This window comes from Eimeria tenella, genomic scaffold (assembly GCF_000499545.2).
Source record: "Eimeria tenella Houghton genomic scaffold, Eth_scaff79, whole genome shotgun sequence".
NCBI classification, from domain to species: domain Eukaryota; phylum Apicomplexa; class Conoidasida; order Eucoccidiorida; family Eimeriidae; genus Eimeria; species Eimeria tenella.
In genome coordinates this window covers 81,107-97,485 of record NW_013543453.1, presented here as the reverse complement: position 1 = coordinate 97,485, position 16,379 = coordinate 81,107, and the positions used below count along the sequence as shown (strand labels likewise).

The 16,379-nt window shown below is 50.7% G+C and overlaps 2 protein-coding genes across 2 annotated transcripts; one reads left to right on the top strand and one right to left on the bottom strand.

Annotated features, from left to right (window-relative positions):
* Positions 1–902: 902 nt before the first annotated feature.
* On the top strand, positions 903–5,027 carry ETH_00027930 (Chromosome I, complete genome, related; the record flags this gene model as incomplete). Its single annotated transcript, XM_013378230.1, has 8 exons — positions 903–1,901; positions 2,371–2,658; positions 2,881–2,956; positions 3,075–3,140; positions 3,622–3,729; positions 3,889–4,496; positions 4,621–4,696; positions 4,948–5,027. 8 exons carry the CDS (start codon positions 903–905, stop codon positions 5,025–5,027), a joined length of 2,301 nt encoding a protein of 766 aa, XP_013233684.1.
* A 4,399-nt stretch (positions 5,028–9,426) lies between these two features.
* ETH_00027925 (uncharacterized protein) lies at positions 9,427–11,979 on the bottom strand (the record flags this gene model as incomplete). The annotated part of the gene is made up of 4 exons (XM_013378229.1): positions 9,427–9,804; positions 9,906–10,003; positions 10,102–11,594; positions 11,834–11,979. The coding sequence occupies 4 exons, from the start codon at positions 11,977–11,979 to the stop codon at positions 9,427–9,429; spliced, it is 2,115 nt and encodes a 704-aa protein (XP_013233683.1).
* Between the last annotated feature and the right edge of the window lie 4,400 nt (positions 11,980–16,379).

The window sequence follows — 16,379 nt, the reverse complement described above, 5'->3', positions numbered from 1 at the left end:
CTGTAGCTGAACTTGCTTACTCGTAAGGCTCATGGTTTTCCAGAGAGCTCCCTGGAATGTAGCGGCTGCTTTCCACTGCTCAGGGGTCTCCGAGGGAAACGAAAATCAGGATAAACAATTAAACCATCTACATTTTGCGAATATTACCTGTGTGGTGAATACGGAGAGTGTAAGTGACCGCTAGAGACTTCCCCTGGTGAAGTAGCCGCCTACGCTACATAACTTCCGGTTGCCGCAGCTATATTGATTCCCTGAGCAGCTAACTCACAAGCATTTTAGTATGCTACTACATACCAAAGTACCTTTTTCAAAGAAAGAAAAAGGTATAGCGACCTTATAACAGTAGCGACACTCCACGACGGAGTCGCCGCTCCCACCAAGCTGCTTGCAGTCCACAAGCCCTAAGCAGCTTGAGAAGCCTCGCTACGACAAGCAAAGCAAAATTGCGAAACTCCTGCCGTTATTAAACACTGTGTTGGCGTATACAAGCACGTTTCCCGAGAAGTAGCCTGTTTTCCGTTTAACTCCAGCAACAACCAGAATCTAGTTGGAGGGGCTCGCGCTAGACGTTGACGCCCGCTGCAAACGTGAAAGTTATGTTCATTTATTTTTGTCCGCGCGCAATTCACTACACATTTTTATTGCGAGTTTGTGCCTTCGGGGAGCGGGACAGGCGCTGGGCCCTGGGAGCTCCCCCCAGTGCGCTGGCGCTACATGGTTTTGACGGTCTGTCACTGCTGAAGGTTTCTGGCCAGCGGGCTCCTTTTGCAGAAAACATGAGACCGTGTTACGCCATCGCATGGAGTGCTGTCTGAAGAGTAGTTGCAGGGGCGCCCAGCAGCCCCAGCGGGATCCATCACACCAAACCGATCCCACGCCGGCTGACTCTGCTGCAACACAGGATGCCTCAAGAGAAAGTGGGGCCCACCCCGCATGATAATGAGGGCCGCTTTGAGCGCCATGTATCTGAGACTCCTCAGAAAGCTGAAGCTCTGTGTCCGGTAAATTCAAAGGGTCCTAGGCAGACTCTGGTGGCAACAACAGAACTTGCACGAACAAGAATGCTGCAGCCACAACAGTCGCTGGGGGCCACTGAGTTCTGTAGACAATATGCGTTGGCTGGTCAATGTAGCTGTGCCGGAAGTAGCCCTGGAGCTGGGACACTTTCATGTCGCGAGGCGGGGGCCCTGCACGCGGAGCGGGCCCCACGGGGCCATGAACTAGCTCTCAGAAATGTCATCGATCAAGCTGACTGCGCCGGCAAAGACTCCAGCAGCAGCAGCAGTAGCAGCAACGGGGACGTGCAATCCTCACCTAGGAAAGCTCACGGGCCCCTTGTGTTTTGCACCGTTGGTGCCCATAGTCTGCCTCCCAGTAAAATAGCTGCCCGAAAGAGCCCCGCATCGGCGCCGGCATCGTCACCGCAGCAGAACCAGCAGAAGCAGCAGCAGCAGCAGCAGCCGAGCGATTCTCCCTGTGACGCACCACGGGGAGTAGAGGACGCGAAGTCTGGCGATCGATGCACAGTTTGCCGATCTCTCAAGGCCAAGGCTCCCAGTGGCTTTTTCGTAATGCAGAATGCTGGCTCTTCATGGGGCCAACTGCGCATGGCGCCATGTACAGAGTCTTGTGAAGGGTCAGGAGGGGCTGGTTGCTCTCCGGATATCCCCGGAGGTCAGCGGAAAGTGCCCAGTTGCGATGACTGTCCATTCATGATGCCTGTTGGTGGACCACGTGGAGGCGGGCCATATCACTTGCTAAGGCAACAGCAGCAGAAGCAGGGGGAGTTTGTGGCAGGAAGCCTGCAGTGGAGTCAGCCCACGTCGTTTTGGCTTGTGGAATCGGCGAGGGATGAGGGGGTTGAGAGGGAGTTTAGGCGGCTTTTCAGGATCAACTCACCCGTAAGATTAGTTTCCCTTTGCTGGTTGCTTGGCGTGGACGAGACTCTTTGCCGGTCTCTCAGGGGCTCTGTGAGCGTAGCGGACTGCTCATGGCGCAGTGCTTGAGGCGCAGGGGTTTACAGAGTTTGCTGTGCTTGCGAAGCAACGAGCACGCGGCATAGGACCTGGTGCAGTTCAGTCGTTAATTAGTATAATTTTAGATGCAGTAAGGCGTGGCGGTATCTTTTGCCCCTGTTGGAGCTCTCAGGAATCACGCATCGCCTTATCGTCTTTTCGACTGCTAGTGACATTCGTTGTGGTGCTTGCTGCGTTGAAATATGGAATTAGCACATATTTCCCCCCAGCCAGAAAGGTGGGTTCCAGCGTGTGAGCAGTTCCCTTCCATCGTAGATCTTTGTGTTGCACATAGGTTATGCTGTTACTACCTCATATTCTTCTGTCGTGTCGGAATTTGTTTTTGCGCCTGCAGACTGCATTTATATGCTTGTTTTGCGCGGACGTGTTGTTTTGGTGTTTCTTCTCATGCGAAACGGCTCTACGTGCCCGCGCGATGGGGCTCAAGCGCTTTTCGCAGGACCGGCAGTGTCTGTTTGACACGTTCCTACAGCTGGTGGGACTGTCTGCCATTTTTCTTCGCGTCTGCATCCTAACAAACGTTTGCGGCTTAGGGATGCGCATCTTCGATCCAGATTCTTTGGAATGGAAAATTGGTATAGCTAACGAGTTCATAGTCGGAGACGTTCAGATTGCCCTCGTAGTGAGTACTGCAGACCCATGCTACCACTTCTCGGGAATTTGTCCTGCATATCTTGCCATGCTATGCGTAGCTCAGAAGATATGCACGCCTCTGAGTAAGGTAGCCTGCGGGCTATGTTACACCTTGAGAGCGACACTATTTGTTACGAAAGTAGGAGGCCCTTTTAAGACTAGTGGAAACAGGAGATTGGCTCTGTTGCTTCTTGATGGCTGTTAATTTCAGGCTCTGGACACAGTGCAGCTCGCGCGCATATACCGCCTCGCCTTCTCCTGCAAAGAGCTGTTTTTCCTTACGAGAAGTAAATTTCCCGACATGAATGCAATTACTGCATTCGCTTACCCTCATGCATATGCCTTAGTGTGCATTTATCAGCTCAAGGCTATTTGCTCGTGTGGTGTTTTGGATGGTCGCTTCAGGCATCCTTCACAGCCTCCGGTCCCTCTTATGGACAGCGTTGTTCGTATTGGTCGTCATCTACACGTGTGCGATCTTCTGTACCTGGGCCTATTATGTGCGTAGCTTTCTCGAATTTCATCCTCCACATGTCTGGGGAAGCTTTTGATTCGATTGATAGCAAACTACAGAAGAGTCATTAATCGCGTATAGGCAAAGCTAGGGAAGGGGAGATTACAAGTCGCCTGTGTGTCCACGAAAGGCGCGAAAGGTAGCTGAAGAACCTCTACACAGTTAATGCTTCTACAATGCTTCTACAGTATGCTTGCGTTCATAATCTCAGGATGAAGATGACGCAGAGATGCGCCTGCTGTGGGGAAACTTAGTGCTGTCCATGTTCACTCTGTTCACGGTGCTGACTCTTGAAGGCGAGTCTACACGGTTGGGGGTGTTTGTGGTGACAGTCTTGCTGGGAGCGGCATTAACGAGAATGCTAGCCAAGGTGGCTCCTGCTCGCCAGCTTGGCCTGTTTAACGGCAGACATGTAGTGCGCTTTGAAATGATATGCAGGCTGGAACAATGTGGCTACAGCAACTGCTGAAAAACATCCTTTTAGCCGTATCTTCTTCGTGGCGTATATATGCTTCACGACGCTCACCCTACTGAACATTGTCACAGGTGAGCAGCTGAGCGCTTGCATGCAAGCCGGGTTTCAAATTAACAAGCCTGACGAGAATTTTTCGTTGAAAGTAGTGCAGTGTTTTAGAAGCAGCGCAAATGATAACAGAGTAGTACTCATTCGCCATCCTACTTTTCTTTTTGCCGTGGTAATGCTAGGCATCATTCTCGACGCCTATGTGGACATGTCTAATCGGCTTTTAAAAGAGGCGAACTACAAGGATGACTTGGAGAAAGATATTCAGAACGAGAAACTTTTGTTATCAGCCTTCGAGAAGACATCGTTTCTCGTCTGCATGAGGCCCGCAGTATCAGTATCAACGTTATCTTCTCAGGGCAGTACCTTCACCTATGCGAATTCAGATCATGCAACAAGCGGCTCTGCATGTGCAGACTCAGGACAAGATTACATCATTACTACACATCTTAGAGAAGGCGAAACTCTAACCCCTTGGCGCCACGGGGGTGCCAGCAGTAGCATGGCCACGCAGTCGGCGGCTTCTGCGTTGCAGAGCCCCAGAGCACCGATGTGTGCAGCGGGTGCCTATTTTGAACGGAAGCTAACGGGAGTTGCCAGCGAAGACAGCACGGCTCGTCCATCGACAGAAGGCGCAACAGACTCTGAAAACCTTCAAGCCCGAGCTCACCTGCCGGATAACCTGCATTTGGATGGGATCAGCGTTCGCACGTGCTTGAAATACTTGCGGATCGGAGGACATCAACCCATGGACATTCTTCGTAATCCAATCGTACAGAATGCACTCCAGGTCGGAAGTCTGCAGCACTTCGGCCACATCTTTCTGACGCGTGCATTTGCTTGCGTTTCATTTCCTGCTTGGATGGTTAGAATTAACAAGCTCGTTTCATTTTTCACTTTCTGTTATGACTCAGGAGGCGCGTATCCCCTTTTATCAGGCGTTCGATGTTCTTAGCATGTACCATCAGCGGGGCATACAGTTTGTCACTGGTAGGCGAGTTATTGTCGTACGAGTTGCTGCTTCTTCCAAGACATTCCAAGCGAACTGTTCAATTGAATACGTTTTTTTGTGGTGCTCACGTGTGGAAACTTATGTGCTTAAAGGTTGTTTGCCCTCTGTTGTGGTCATTGCAGTCAAGGAATTCGCTGAAGCTTGCAGTCGAGTTGTTGGGTCGGCTACAGGTCGACAGCTGCTGCAAGTGCAGCTAGAAATTCAGCAAAAATTGTGTGCTGTTGAGCAGTGCCTCCGGTCCTTAACTCGCCAAAAGAATATCAGGCACAGCTACAGCACAACTTCAAAACTCGACTCGTCGTGACATAGTGCGTCCACCAAGGAGGGCAGCCGTGACTATCTTCAACGAGACTCACCGCAGCAGCAGAATGCTGGGTACAGCGTATAGTTTTATGGAAAGTGAGGCCAAGTGCGCCTCCATCTTTGCGGTTCTCTTTTTTGCAGTCGAACGGCCGTGTGGGCGTGTTAAGGTTCCGAAATCAGCGAACGCGGGTTTTCTGCAGATGAAAGAAAGATCCCAGAGTGTGATCAGCCGCTTCTGTATTTTCTGCCACGCATTACCTGTCGCAGTTGCGAGGGATCGCGGGTGTTACTCACGTTAGCTACTCACGGAAGCCTTAAGGCACGCGACGTTATATCGTGAAGTATCGTAAACGCTCCTTACGCCAAAATCTCATAGTTACCCACTTATTCCTTGGTAGGAATAAGTAACAAATGCTATCTTCTACCATGGATCATTTAGATAATAATTTGATGTCGGATTCCAATTGCATTTTTCCATGAGGCCTTTAACTACGACGAAGGGCAGGCAATTTGTGTTCTCTTTTGCCCTTCTAAGGTTCCCACTAGTCACGAGGATATGTAACCATGATTAGCGTTCTTCTGCGACATGTTGTGTTGCTGCGGAGTGATACGCAATTGTTATAGTTTTTTTCATCGTTGAGAGTAACACTACGAATTAACGTCAAGCTGCAGCGGTGCACACGAGGCCCTGAGCGGTTCCGGAAGGTGAAATAGGAGATACCGGAGCAAGATGCAGAAATGGCATAGTACGAGGGGAAGCCAGAGCACCGACAGTGCTCGGAACTTGGGCCTTGATCTGTCAGGCTGCTCCTTGTGGCTGTTAGCGGCCCTGTAGTGGCCTAGATACACTGCGGCGTCATTGCTATGAACAAAGTTCAGCTCTGCTCAAGGGGTGTACATCACTTCTGGCCTCCCAACTGATTTGTTCGATCTAGGTAATAGGCGTATTCTTGCAGGCCTTTAGAGTGCATTCAAGATAGGCAGAAGCAGAGGTAGGCACCGAACGGACTTCGTGAAGTACAGGTACTGGCCGTACGGGGATTTATTCCTGATAGTTCAGTTGGCACTTTTGGGGGACCAATGACAAAGTAAAACCGCGGGTTGCGTCGAAGGTACACATGAACCTGCGCAACGGGAAGCTTTTCGGTATAGGGCTGCACCGGATGCCCAGGACACACGGAACTCGTTGACACGGCTAACGTGCCTGATGGTGCAGAAAAATTAATTCCTCTTGTATTACTTTACATAATCCCCGTAGGACAACTAAAGACTGAAGAGACCGTATGCAGGGCGACAGCCTAAGGTTCCACTACTGCGTGGAAAGGCTGAAAGCATAGGCAGGTCTACGTCACTAAAATCTATACGACAAAGTAAATGTGCTCTGTGGAGCCGTTGACGGTGAGATGTACTTCTGGTGGAGACGTACTTCACATGCCGCCCCTTGATTGGACTCTGGCTATCTGTTGGTGGTTCACCAGATTCACTAGACGTGGTTCGTGCACCACCCTTAGATGTTGATGGTGGAGTTGAGGAACTGAAACCAACAGTTTGGCTGCGGCCCGCTGAAAGTTACCGTATTTCCATTCCCAGTCAAATATGGAATAGTCATGAATCCACGAGGTCTCAAACAATGAGGTGTACTTGAGAGCGTGCTGTACCTGTGACGAGAGCTACTGTGTGAAGTGCAGACTAATGATGGCTGAGGCTCGCTGCTTAAGATAGGCATGACTGCAGTCATTCGCGTGGAGTTCGCTAGCCACAAGTGAAGCGAAAATGAACGCTGGGGCTTCCTGTGGTTTTGTTTGTCCGGCTTATGTATGACGGTTACGGTTTAGAGCTCGGCAGCTTCTCATGCTGTGTGTTTTCACCTAAACCAACAAAGCACTATTGCCATTTGATTGTGCTGCGTCACGGGTAGTGATCTGATGCTGTACTGAATGTCATTGAGACAGCCTTGTGAGATGAATTTCCTGTGGTCCGATCTTCCGCTAGATTCGCTTAAATGACATATGGGTGGCCGGTACTTTACGTCTGCTAAGCTGAGAATCTACGAGTATATCACATGCTTAGATCTACCGAGATTGGGCACTAGTAAAATTGGGAAGTAAGGTACCCCGTCAGAGATACCAAGACCAGAGACCTCTTTAAAGCAACCGTGTGATATTCTGTAGAGACATGTATCCAGAAGTGTGTGAAAGGGGCTGCTACAGGCTGCTGCTTGACAAGTCTCATGCGAGAACAAAGGCGAAAGCGCCAATCAGGGAGTCAGTACAGCAAGCATGTGCAGAGTTAGGTAATCACCGTAATCCGATGCAAGCGATTTACGTCACGCTGACTCAACCCAAAGTGATAATCCACAGAAACACAACTCCATGAGGTGCAAGAGGGACCTCCGTATCTGTACTCGTGTTCCATAGCAAGACTGCCCCTATAAAAGTTAATGTGAAAGTCTCCACAGTTGCCATATACGTTGAAGACAACGACAGTTGGAGTGGCCCTTACTTCGCCTGCGCATTAGTTGTTTGAAGGGTGTCTACAGTCCAATGAAGCCTAGAATACACCTATGGCTATATTCGATGAATTATGGGAACACCGAGTAGTGCTTCTCGACGTGCTACCTGCCGGAACGCCTGCCGAAGTGCCCCTGTTTTGCTACAAACACTGCGCTGTTTATCTTTTGGCATGCGATCAACTTAGTTTCCGCAAACGGGAGACAGCTGAACTGCTTGATACTGTATGGGTAGGCAGCACTTCCTTACCGATGTGTGCTCGAGCAATTAAAGCTGAAAAGCAAGGTGAGAGGTCCTGCGAGTAGAAAATGAGCGTGGTGGTCTATTGTCGAGTGCTAAAAGCCTCTGCCATCTCCCTCGACTCCTTGGCTCACTATCATACAAAGATAGTGAGCCAAGGGACTATGAAGCCGGGCACAGGGGTACTGCGCACTTTCGCTACCAGTCAAGACATAATAAAGCAGAGTTGAAACATGGCGGCTTCCTCGATGGCTAAGCGAGATTGCTAGGCAACACCCACATAGTGCAGGCCCCCTGTGTGCACTACCAGGAAAGCCCAACACCTTTACCTGCGCGAGAATAAAGGAAATGTGAAAACAAATGGCACGGAAAAGGCCCTTAAGCCGGCCGCGCAGTCTTGCGCAGAGACAACATCTGGAGCAGGTAAGTAGTCAACACCTTCCTGCGAAATGAAAGTTGGGGTCCACCACGCTGCAAATTCACCCCGAAGTCATCGACAGTCTGGAAAAATTATAGTAAGATTAGCTATGCGAAAGTCAAACTAACGAGCGCCGGGGGTGTACTGCGTGGCGTGGGCGTGACAATAGTTACTCGAGTGTGGCTAAGTTGTACGTGCTTGAGGTTTGTGGGCACATGCAGGAATAAACCTGATCTCAGGAAGGCATATAAGCTTCCCCTAACTAAAAGGGGAAAAGGGGATCTCTGTACGTGCTCCAGCGGCAGCCATTATGTGACCGTTAGGTGCTGCTCAGCTCCCACCAAGCGTAGGCAGAAGGGGAAAGGTGTACCCGAAGCGGCCTATGAAGTGTTGTCATTAGGTGAGGGATTCGCAGTGCACTTAGGTTATACTGTTCGCCTCGCCGATAAGCTGTGCAGTATCACGTTGCATAATTGGCGTTCCGGAGCCTTATTGGGGAAGACGTGTATCAACCCTCCACAGAAAGGCTACGCACCCTACTTGCTGCGCAAAAACGCCAGTGGAGCAGCAGTTGACAACACGGACGGACAGCCTGCGCTGCAGAAATTCCGTTCGTGTAGCGCACTCAACAGAGCAGGCAATACGGCCTACAGTCATGGAATCTGAGCACTACCCTAATGGCAGATGAAATGGTCCCTGCAGCACGTACAGAGACGCTTTCTACTCAGAACTAAGGCGATTCCTGAGCCCAAACACAGCTCAGGTCTAACTTCCAATGCACGCTTCTGTGCTCGAACTTCGCGTGGTTGATTTGCGGCGGTTCCATGCAGCAGTTGAGTTTCATCGAATGAGGGCGCTCAGCATCTTCCTCCGTTCAGATAGAAGCAAGCTCGCATTCTTCTGGGAGCATTCCACTGCACGGAACTGCTTGTGCTGATGTTCACTCATTCAACGAGTGGCTAATTTGCATGGTGGCCAGCGCCTAGTTCCTAACGCTACACCACAATAGTTCCACGTACCCCTATTTCGGCGTACGTTCATTTGCTCTCACTGAATCAAGTGCTAATAAACGGCCCCCAAGAAGACTAGTTGCTGAGACGCAGCTAATAATCTATTGCAAATTTTCATGGTGACTACAGACCACCTGCTAGCAGCTTACAGGCGGAATCACTCGAAGTGAGCATTGCTACGTACGTTGTCTACGACAGATTTGTGATTTTTCGAAGCACGCCGCTTATCAACGTGCAGCGCCGCCTTCATGAATGGAGCGCTTTCGCTTTTTCGGCATGCCATGTTGTGTGCGCCTGTGAACCTGGGAATCTGAGGCCCTGCACCTCAACTGCTCATCATATGAGCTCGTTGAGAGCACGCAGGGCTCACCCGCAGCTTCAACAGGACGTCGGCTAATTTCTGTCTCATCATCAGTTGCCGCTTCAGAATCAATGGAATTATCACATTCGCTGCCCTGCTCCTCACCGGAACTGTTGAGATCTGAGCTGCTACCACATTCGTGTTTTGTGTGTGCGCTGCCTTTCGTAGCCGTACATCGCTTGACTCCTCCAGCCCCTACTCCGCCTCCAGACAAAAGACACGTAAGCTTTTGCTTCAGAAAAACCTGCATCAAAAAGCAACTACACTGTTCATGCACAGACTTAGCTTTAGACTTCTATGTACATCAACCACACATGAGCCAGCCAAACAAATCAAAATCCTCACCTTTTCGCGTAGCTTCCGGGACTTTGCATCAAACACGTATGCATAGCGCCCCAAGCCCACAGCCACAAGAAACTCCCCAGCTGGATCCAGTCCTAATCCTGTAAGGCAGAAAAAACATGCTACCGAAAATGCAATCCTGGAAGCTCCGTGAAATTCTTGATGTGCCTAGTGAGCACAAAAAGAAAGCAGCACTCACCGACAATAGCCCCCATAGCTTCCTTATATCCTCCCACCGAAACTGCGGCAAGTTGCAAGTCGCTGCAAGCAGCGGCTGAAACTGGATGATCATTTTTCCTAGATGTCAGCTTTCCTCTTTGTTTATCCAACATCGCAGAAATGAGCTTCCGCTTTACTTCGGCAGAGTGATCTGCGTGAGGCTGATTACTGAGAGAACGATATGACGATGGATTATACTTAGGAAGCGTCTTGTCAGCAAGGCGCAGCAAGGCTGAGCCACCCTGCACCCTTATGCCGTAGATCATCCCATATGAGTCTGCGTAGTATACAGTGGCGGTGTCCTTGCCACTACAACGTGCGAGCACTTCTTGTGCTATATCAGCTGCTGTGGTGGCATCGCAGCTGGGACCTTTTTGGTCTTCAGAAGGCCCCTTACATTTAGAATATTGACCGTCTTTGTCAAAACCTTTTGATGACAAATGTTCCGTTGCAACATCGCGGCAAACGGAAACCGCCGAAGACTCTGCAGCTCTTGCTAAAGCGATCCTCATGTGTGTCTTAGTTTGCAATACCTCAGCTGTCGGGCGGACACACAGGGCTGTCACAGGCCGTCTTTCCTGTGTTGCTTCACACACCTCTAGCACTGGCCTGCGCTGGCATCGCAAATCATAAAAACGCAGTGCGCCTTTCGCAGTTCCCACAGCTATTACCATGGGGTGAATCGGCAGCAGCCATTCAATTCGGGTAACTGCCACCTGGCACCGAAGGCCAAGAAAACTGGGCTTCACGTTTTTTGCCGACCACAAAAGCTTTCCATAGTCTAAATCCACAACTTTTGCATCATTCTCCCTCCCCCCAAAAGCCAGCAGACTGTGGCACAAAGGATTAGTGCTGGCCGCCGCAATTGGAGCTGGAAGCTTATACGCAGCCCTGCACCAAGGAGGAGTGTCCATTGCTGCCTCTTGCACAGAAGAAGAGCATTCGTTGGTTTTTCTTCCGATCGGAAGAAACTTTATGCCGACTTCCATTTCCCCCCTATCGACGACCTCATGTTCTGGTGCGCATTGTTGCACTGACTCATTTGGCTTCTCAACAAGACGCACGTTATAGATCCCCTCCCACTCCACTACGCAGGCGTGACCTTCCTCGCCTACGGCAAGCAAGAGTCTTGAACTACTGCTGCAGGATGGGTCACCTGCGGCATTAGCTGCACCACCTGTTGCTGCTGAAAGCAACGCAGTCCGCATAGAAGCTTCGCCAGCTGTTACACCACTTCCTAACCATGATTTGCACAAAAGCGACCGCGTATAGGCGCGCACCGCCTCTGAGCTTATCGCTGAAATGTGTACAGGCGCTGACGGCAGCTGGAATGACCGCAAAGGCTCATCCAGAGTGCGTTCCCCCAAGCTCGTTGTGGCAGGCACTGCAGCCTCACATACAACGTCAGATGTGGCAAACGCTTCAACGGAGCCACACGTACGCCCAACTGCAATCTCTGATACCTCATTGCCGCTGCGCGTGCGCACACAGTACACCAACGGAATCAGGGGTGAAGCTTGTCTAGTTTGACTCTGATAACACGCTGACTGTTTCTGATGATCGGAGTCACTAAACAGTTAGCCGCTAAGTGAGACTCAATCTACGTACAAAATGCCAACTTAGCAAGCATTTTTAACTTCTGTTCTTCAAACAATAAAGAGGCAACGCCAGTCTCGTTGCAACCGGAAAACTACAGGCTTGTACCTGCTTACCTTGGAGTCCCAGACCAGCATAATGTTGTGACTCCCAGAGAACGGCTCTGCTTTGCTTTTTTGATGATGCGAGTGCGACGTGTCTCGTTGGAGAGCCAAGATAGTTCCTTGCATAGTCCAGTTTGGTCCCCAATCACGAACTCCATCCTCAGAAACCCACAGTGCAACGCCGATTACGCATGTCGAGACCTTCTAAACTGCATTAATGTTTACAAGAGAAGGCAACGCACAGACGAAGCGTTTCTTGTTGGAGGCAGTGGCCTCTTTCGGGCCCCACCATGGAGCCCAGAACCACGAAGTGTTCGAGTTTCAGCGTGAAGGGTCAAAGAAAGCAGTAGAAACGCTGATTTGAGAAAACTGAGCCTTTCTTCAGGTTTTCATTGGAACAGGCATGGATCCGGTAGAAACAAGGAACAGCGGGTACTAGTGATCGGCGATCTTACCGACTTCCATGCGCTGTGATTCGCATGTGACCACACATGGAGAATTCCCTGTTCTGCTAGTTCTGAAAGACCCCGCCCGCACAAGAAGTGAAATTTTACACTTAGCCGCTATATCTTTTAATTGATCGCGCTGGAGACTCTGTGAAGAATGCATGTTTGCGCAAGGCCTTTGGCGCTCCCTTGTTCCAGCCTTCAAAATTTTCAATTACTGCCCACTATCGCCCACTCTTCCACTCCCATAGCGCTGCTTCCACTACACAGCCGTATTTCAAGCCTTGTACCCCAATTTCGAGTCCCGCTGCCATGACTACTCATCTACTTCAGGATGGATCCGCCATCCTTCCAAGAAACGCGGATGACTTTTTGCAAGTTGCTGATACCCCTCCGAGATATCTCACAAAACTGCTCTTCACGCGCGGCGAAGATTGTTTGCATAAGACTGTAAAGGTCCCGTTGGGGCGTCACGGTCATGGGGAGATGCTCCTTTCTTCAACGAAAGCTCAAAAATAAAATAGAGTGTTGCAGCTGCGGCAATGCCGCCTGAGTTTTGCGCAAAATTAGAGCTACACAGCACCAAAGATGGAAAGGAGATAAAGGCAAAGTGCGTCTGAATGACGCAGTCCGAACCACTCTTCGCGTCGCCTACCAGTGAGCCACGGCTCGTACCTACACGTAGTATACAACGCCCGCACCAATGGAAAGCTAGAGGCTCCCTCGTTACCCTAAGTTTCGTTGTCAACTGAGAACTGCGGGAAGCGTTGAAGCACGGACATGGAACAATGTGCGTGGGTCTCCATGGCTCAAGCGCATCTTCTCAAACTCGGTTAGAGCGCGCGCATGCACAGCCAAACAAGGGAATGCCACGTCCAGCGTGGCACCTTAGTCATTGTACCAATCGCTCCTGTGCAGGCTAATCTTGCTCAACAGATATCGCATAGGTCTTCAACCTTGATACTTTTCAACTTTTCTATCTCTAAGCCCGTGAGGAGCCGTTCTCCCAACACTAAAACGGGCTTTTACCAGGTATCTGAGTGTTGAGCATCCCTTGCAGCATACGCAGGGTTCCCTAGACAGGAACTATAGCTTTTACTTAGTTGGCTACCCCGCGCTGTGTGTATCAGCTTCTCAGTGGCGCTCCCCCGCAGTAGCCTGTCCTGCAATTGGGTGTTTGGGCTCTCCCGACATATAGTAGTCCTAATTTTCGGGAACCCCACCTCTCTGCAATTGCTGTATTTCCCAAAAATGCCGCTGCCTCTCTGAGGACTACGTCCTCTCCTCAAGCCGTTTAAAATCGTACAGTTGCTCAATGCAACGTTTCTGGTTGAAGCTTTGTCAGCCATCAAAAATTGATGATATATTTACTTTTTCGTTCCACTTATTTTTGGTTTATTGCCCTGTGGTGAAACAAACCAGCCACCCAGAGAGAGCTTCTACTCTTTTAACCACCAAGTTTTCAGTTCAAGAGGGGTTTGTTCGGCACGCTTGCTCTGACTGGAAGCATTTGAAATATGCGCCAAAGGTGGAATTGTCACGCAGCAAGAGCAAGCGGTCGAAGCGTGCCAAAGACACCCCGGTCAACCATTTCCCACACGCTTCCAGGGTCTCACCATAACCCAAAAGCTTACTAAAGTGAACCACACGCACAAAAAACCTGGACTACATACTAAATCTTTTGAAGCCCGACACGCGCACTCCTGCCAAACGCCAGAAACAAACGTTGCTTCAGAGTCTGGTTGTACTAGCAGCATTCGGACAGAAATGCCTGCCCTTCAGACGAACGAGACTTGTACGACTCATCCTTTCTCCCCCATAGGATCATTCACTCCACACAATACAGCGTGCTTGCTGAACAGACAATGCAGCATCGACAGTCAGACTTATTTGTGTCACCACGGCGCTGAGCTGAGTCGCGGTCAGGTTAACGAGATTGCATTCAAGTCAATCAGCTTCAGAAAACAAAGAGCTGGCTTGCCACCAAAATCAGACACGACTAAGCGACCGTTGCTGGATCGTCCCCTCTGCTTAGCGCTGTCTGAAAGGAAGGCACCAAAGGCTCAGACCAGCAGCGAGGCCGGAGAACCTCAGGTACCGGTAAGTGTGGCGGGGTGTTAGTGCGATGGCTGCACTATGAGCTTCGGAATGCGTTCTGCAGCCCTCGAGTGGAGTCCCGCTTTCTCAACGGCGCTCATTAGGCGGCCGCGCGCCAAAGCACCCATAAACGCAACAAAAAAATGGGCTGTGATTCGCCTCCTCCAACGCACGCTTAGGAGTTCAGGTAGCAGAAGGGTGGCCGAACGGAAGAATGAAAAACGCATGAGTGAACGCCCATCAGAGTCGGATTGACGTAAATGCACTGGAGGAAGTACCCCTCCTTATCAAGGACGCGTCGTTTCATCCGAAGAAACTTCCCTACACAGACAGAAAAGCCGCTTCACTCGGCTGCAGAAACAGCCAGTCAACCAAAGACTTTGTGAAGCGCAGAGCTGCGTTTGAATAAACTGTAGTCACAGTCTTTGCCTGAGAAGTCCACTACCACGAATGTGGCAAACCTCACAGAAGTACAGCCCTGTGCCCAGCCATTCATGGCTCCAACGCTGCAGACTGCGACCTCTATTTCCTTCCCCTGCAAAACCACATTCCCACGGGTAAGTCAAATGCGGTGCTCGAAGGAAGATAAAGCAGAGCATCCTTCACTACATTGCCACAACCCTCAAGCAACCCCTCTCCACGCAACACAGACAGTCGCCACTCACGCCTTGCCCGCGTTACCTTCACTCCACACGAACCAGCACATTGGTTTCACACAAACCGGCATGCCACTCCCAAGTCTGCAGAGTGGCCATTCCACACTGCCGTGCAGTGCTCCGCCACACTGTGTTGAGATGTGGTGGAAACCGCCAAGAACGCCCCTAATCACCATGCTCACGTGAACAACAGTAAAGCCTGCTGCCCGGAGGACCGTGAAACCCGTATCGCTTCGAATACGAGAGCCCGACGCGCGCACTCCTGCCAAACGCCAGAAACAAACGTTGCTTCAGAGTCTGGTTGTACTAGCAGCATTCGGACAGAAATGCCTGCCCTTCAGACGAACGAGACTTGTACGATTCATCCTTTCTCCCCCATAGGATCATTCACTCCACACAATACAGCGTGCTTGCTGAACAGACAATGCAGCATCGACAGTCAGACTTATTTGTGTCACCACGGCGCTGAGCTGAGTCGCGGTCAGGTTAACGAGATTGCATTCAAGTCAATCAGCTTCAGAAAACAAAGAGCTGGCTTGCCACCAAAATCAGACACGACTAAGCGACCGTTGCTGGATCGTCCCCTCTGCTTAGCGCTGTCTGAAAGGAAGGCACCAAAGGCTCAGACCAGCAGCGAGGCCGGAGAACCTCAGGTACCGGTAAGTGTGGCGGGGTGTTAGTGCGATGGCTGCACTATGAGCTTCGGAATGCGTTCTGCAGCCCTCGAGTGGAGTCCCGCTTTCTCAACGGCGCTCATTAGGCGGCCGCGCGCCAAAGCACCCATAAACGCAACAAAAAAATGGGCTGTGATTCGCCTCCTCCAACGCACGCTCAGGAGTTCAGGTAGCAGAAGGGTGGCCGAACGGAAGAATGAAAAACGCATGAGTGAACACCCATCAGAGTCGGATTGACGTAAATGCACTGGAGGAAGTACCCCTCCTTATCAAGGACGCGTCGTTTCATCCGAAGAAACTTCCCTACACAGACAGAAAAGCCGCTTCACTCGGCTGCAGAAACAGCCAGTCAACCAAAGACTTTGTGAAGCGCAGAGCTGCGTTTGAATAAACTGTAGTCACAGTCTTTGCCTGAGAAGTCCACTACCACGAATGTGGCAAACCTCACAGAAGTACAGCCCTGTGCCCAGCCATTCATGGCTCCAACGCTGCAGACTGCGACCTCTATTTCCTTCCCCTGCAAAACCACATTCCCACGGGTAAGTCAAATGCGGTGCTCGAAGGAAGATAACGCAGAGCATCCTTCACTACATTGCCACAACCCTCAAGCAATCCCTCTCCACGCAACACAGACAGTCGCCACTCACGCCTTGCCCGCGTTACCTTCACTCCACACGAACCAGCA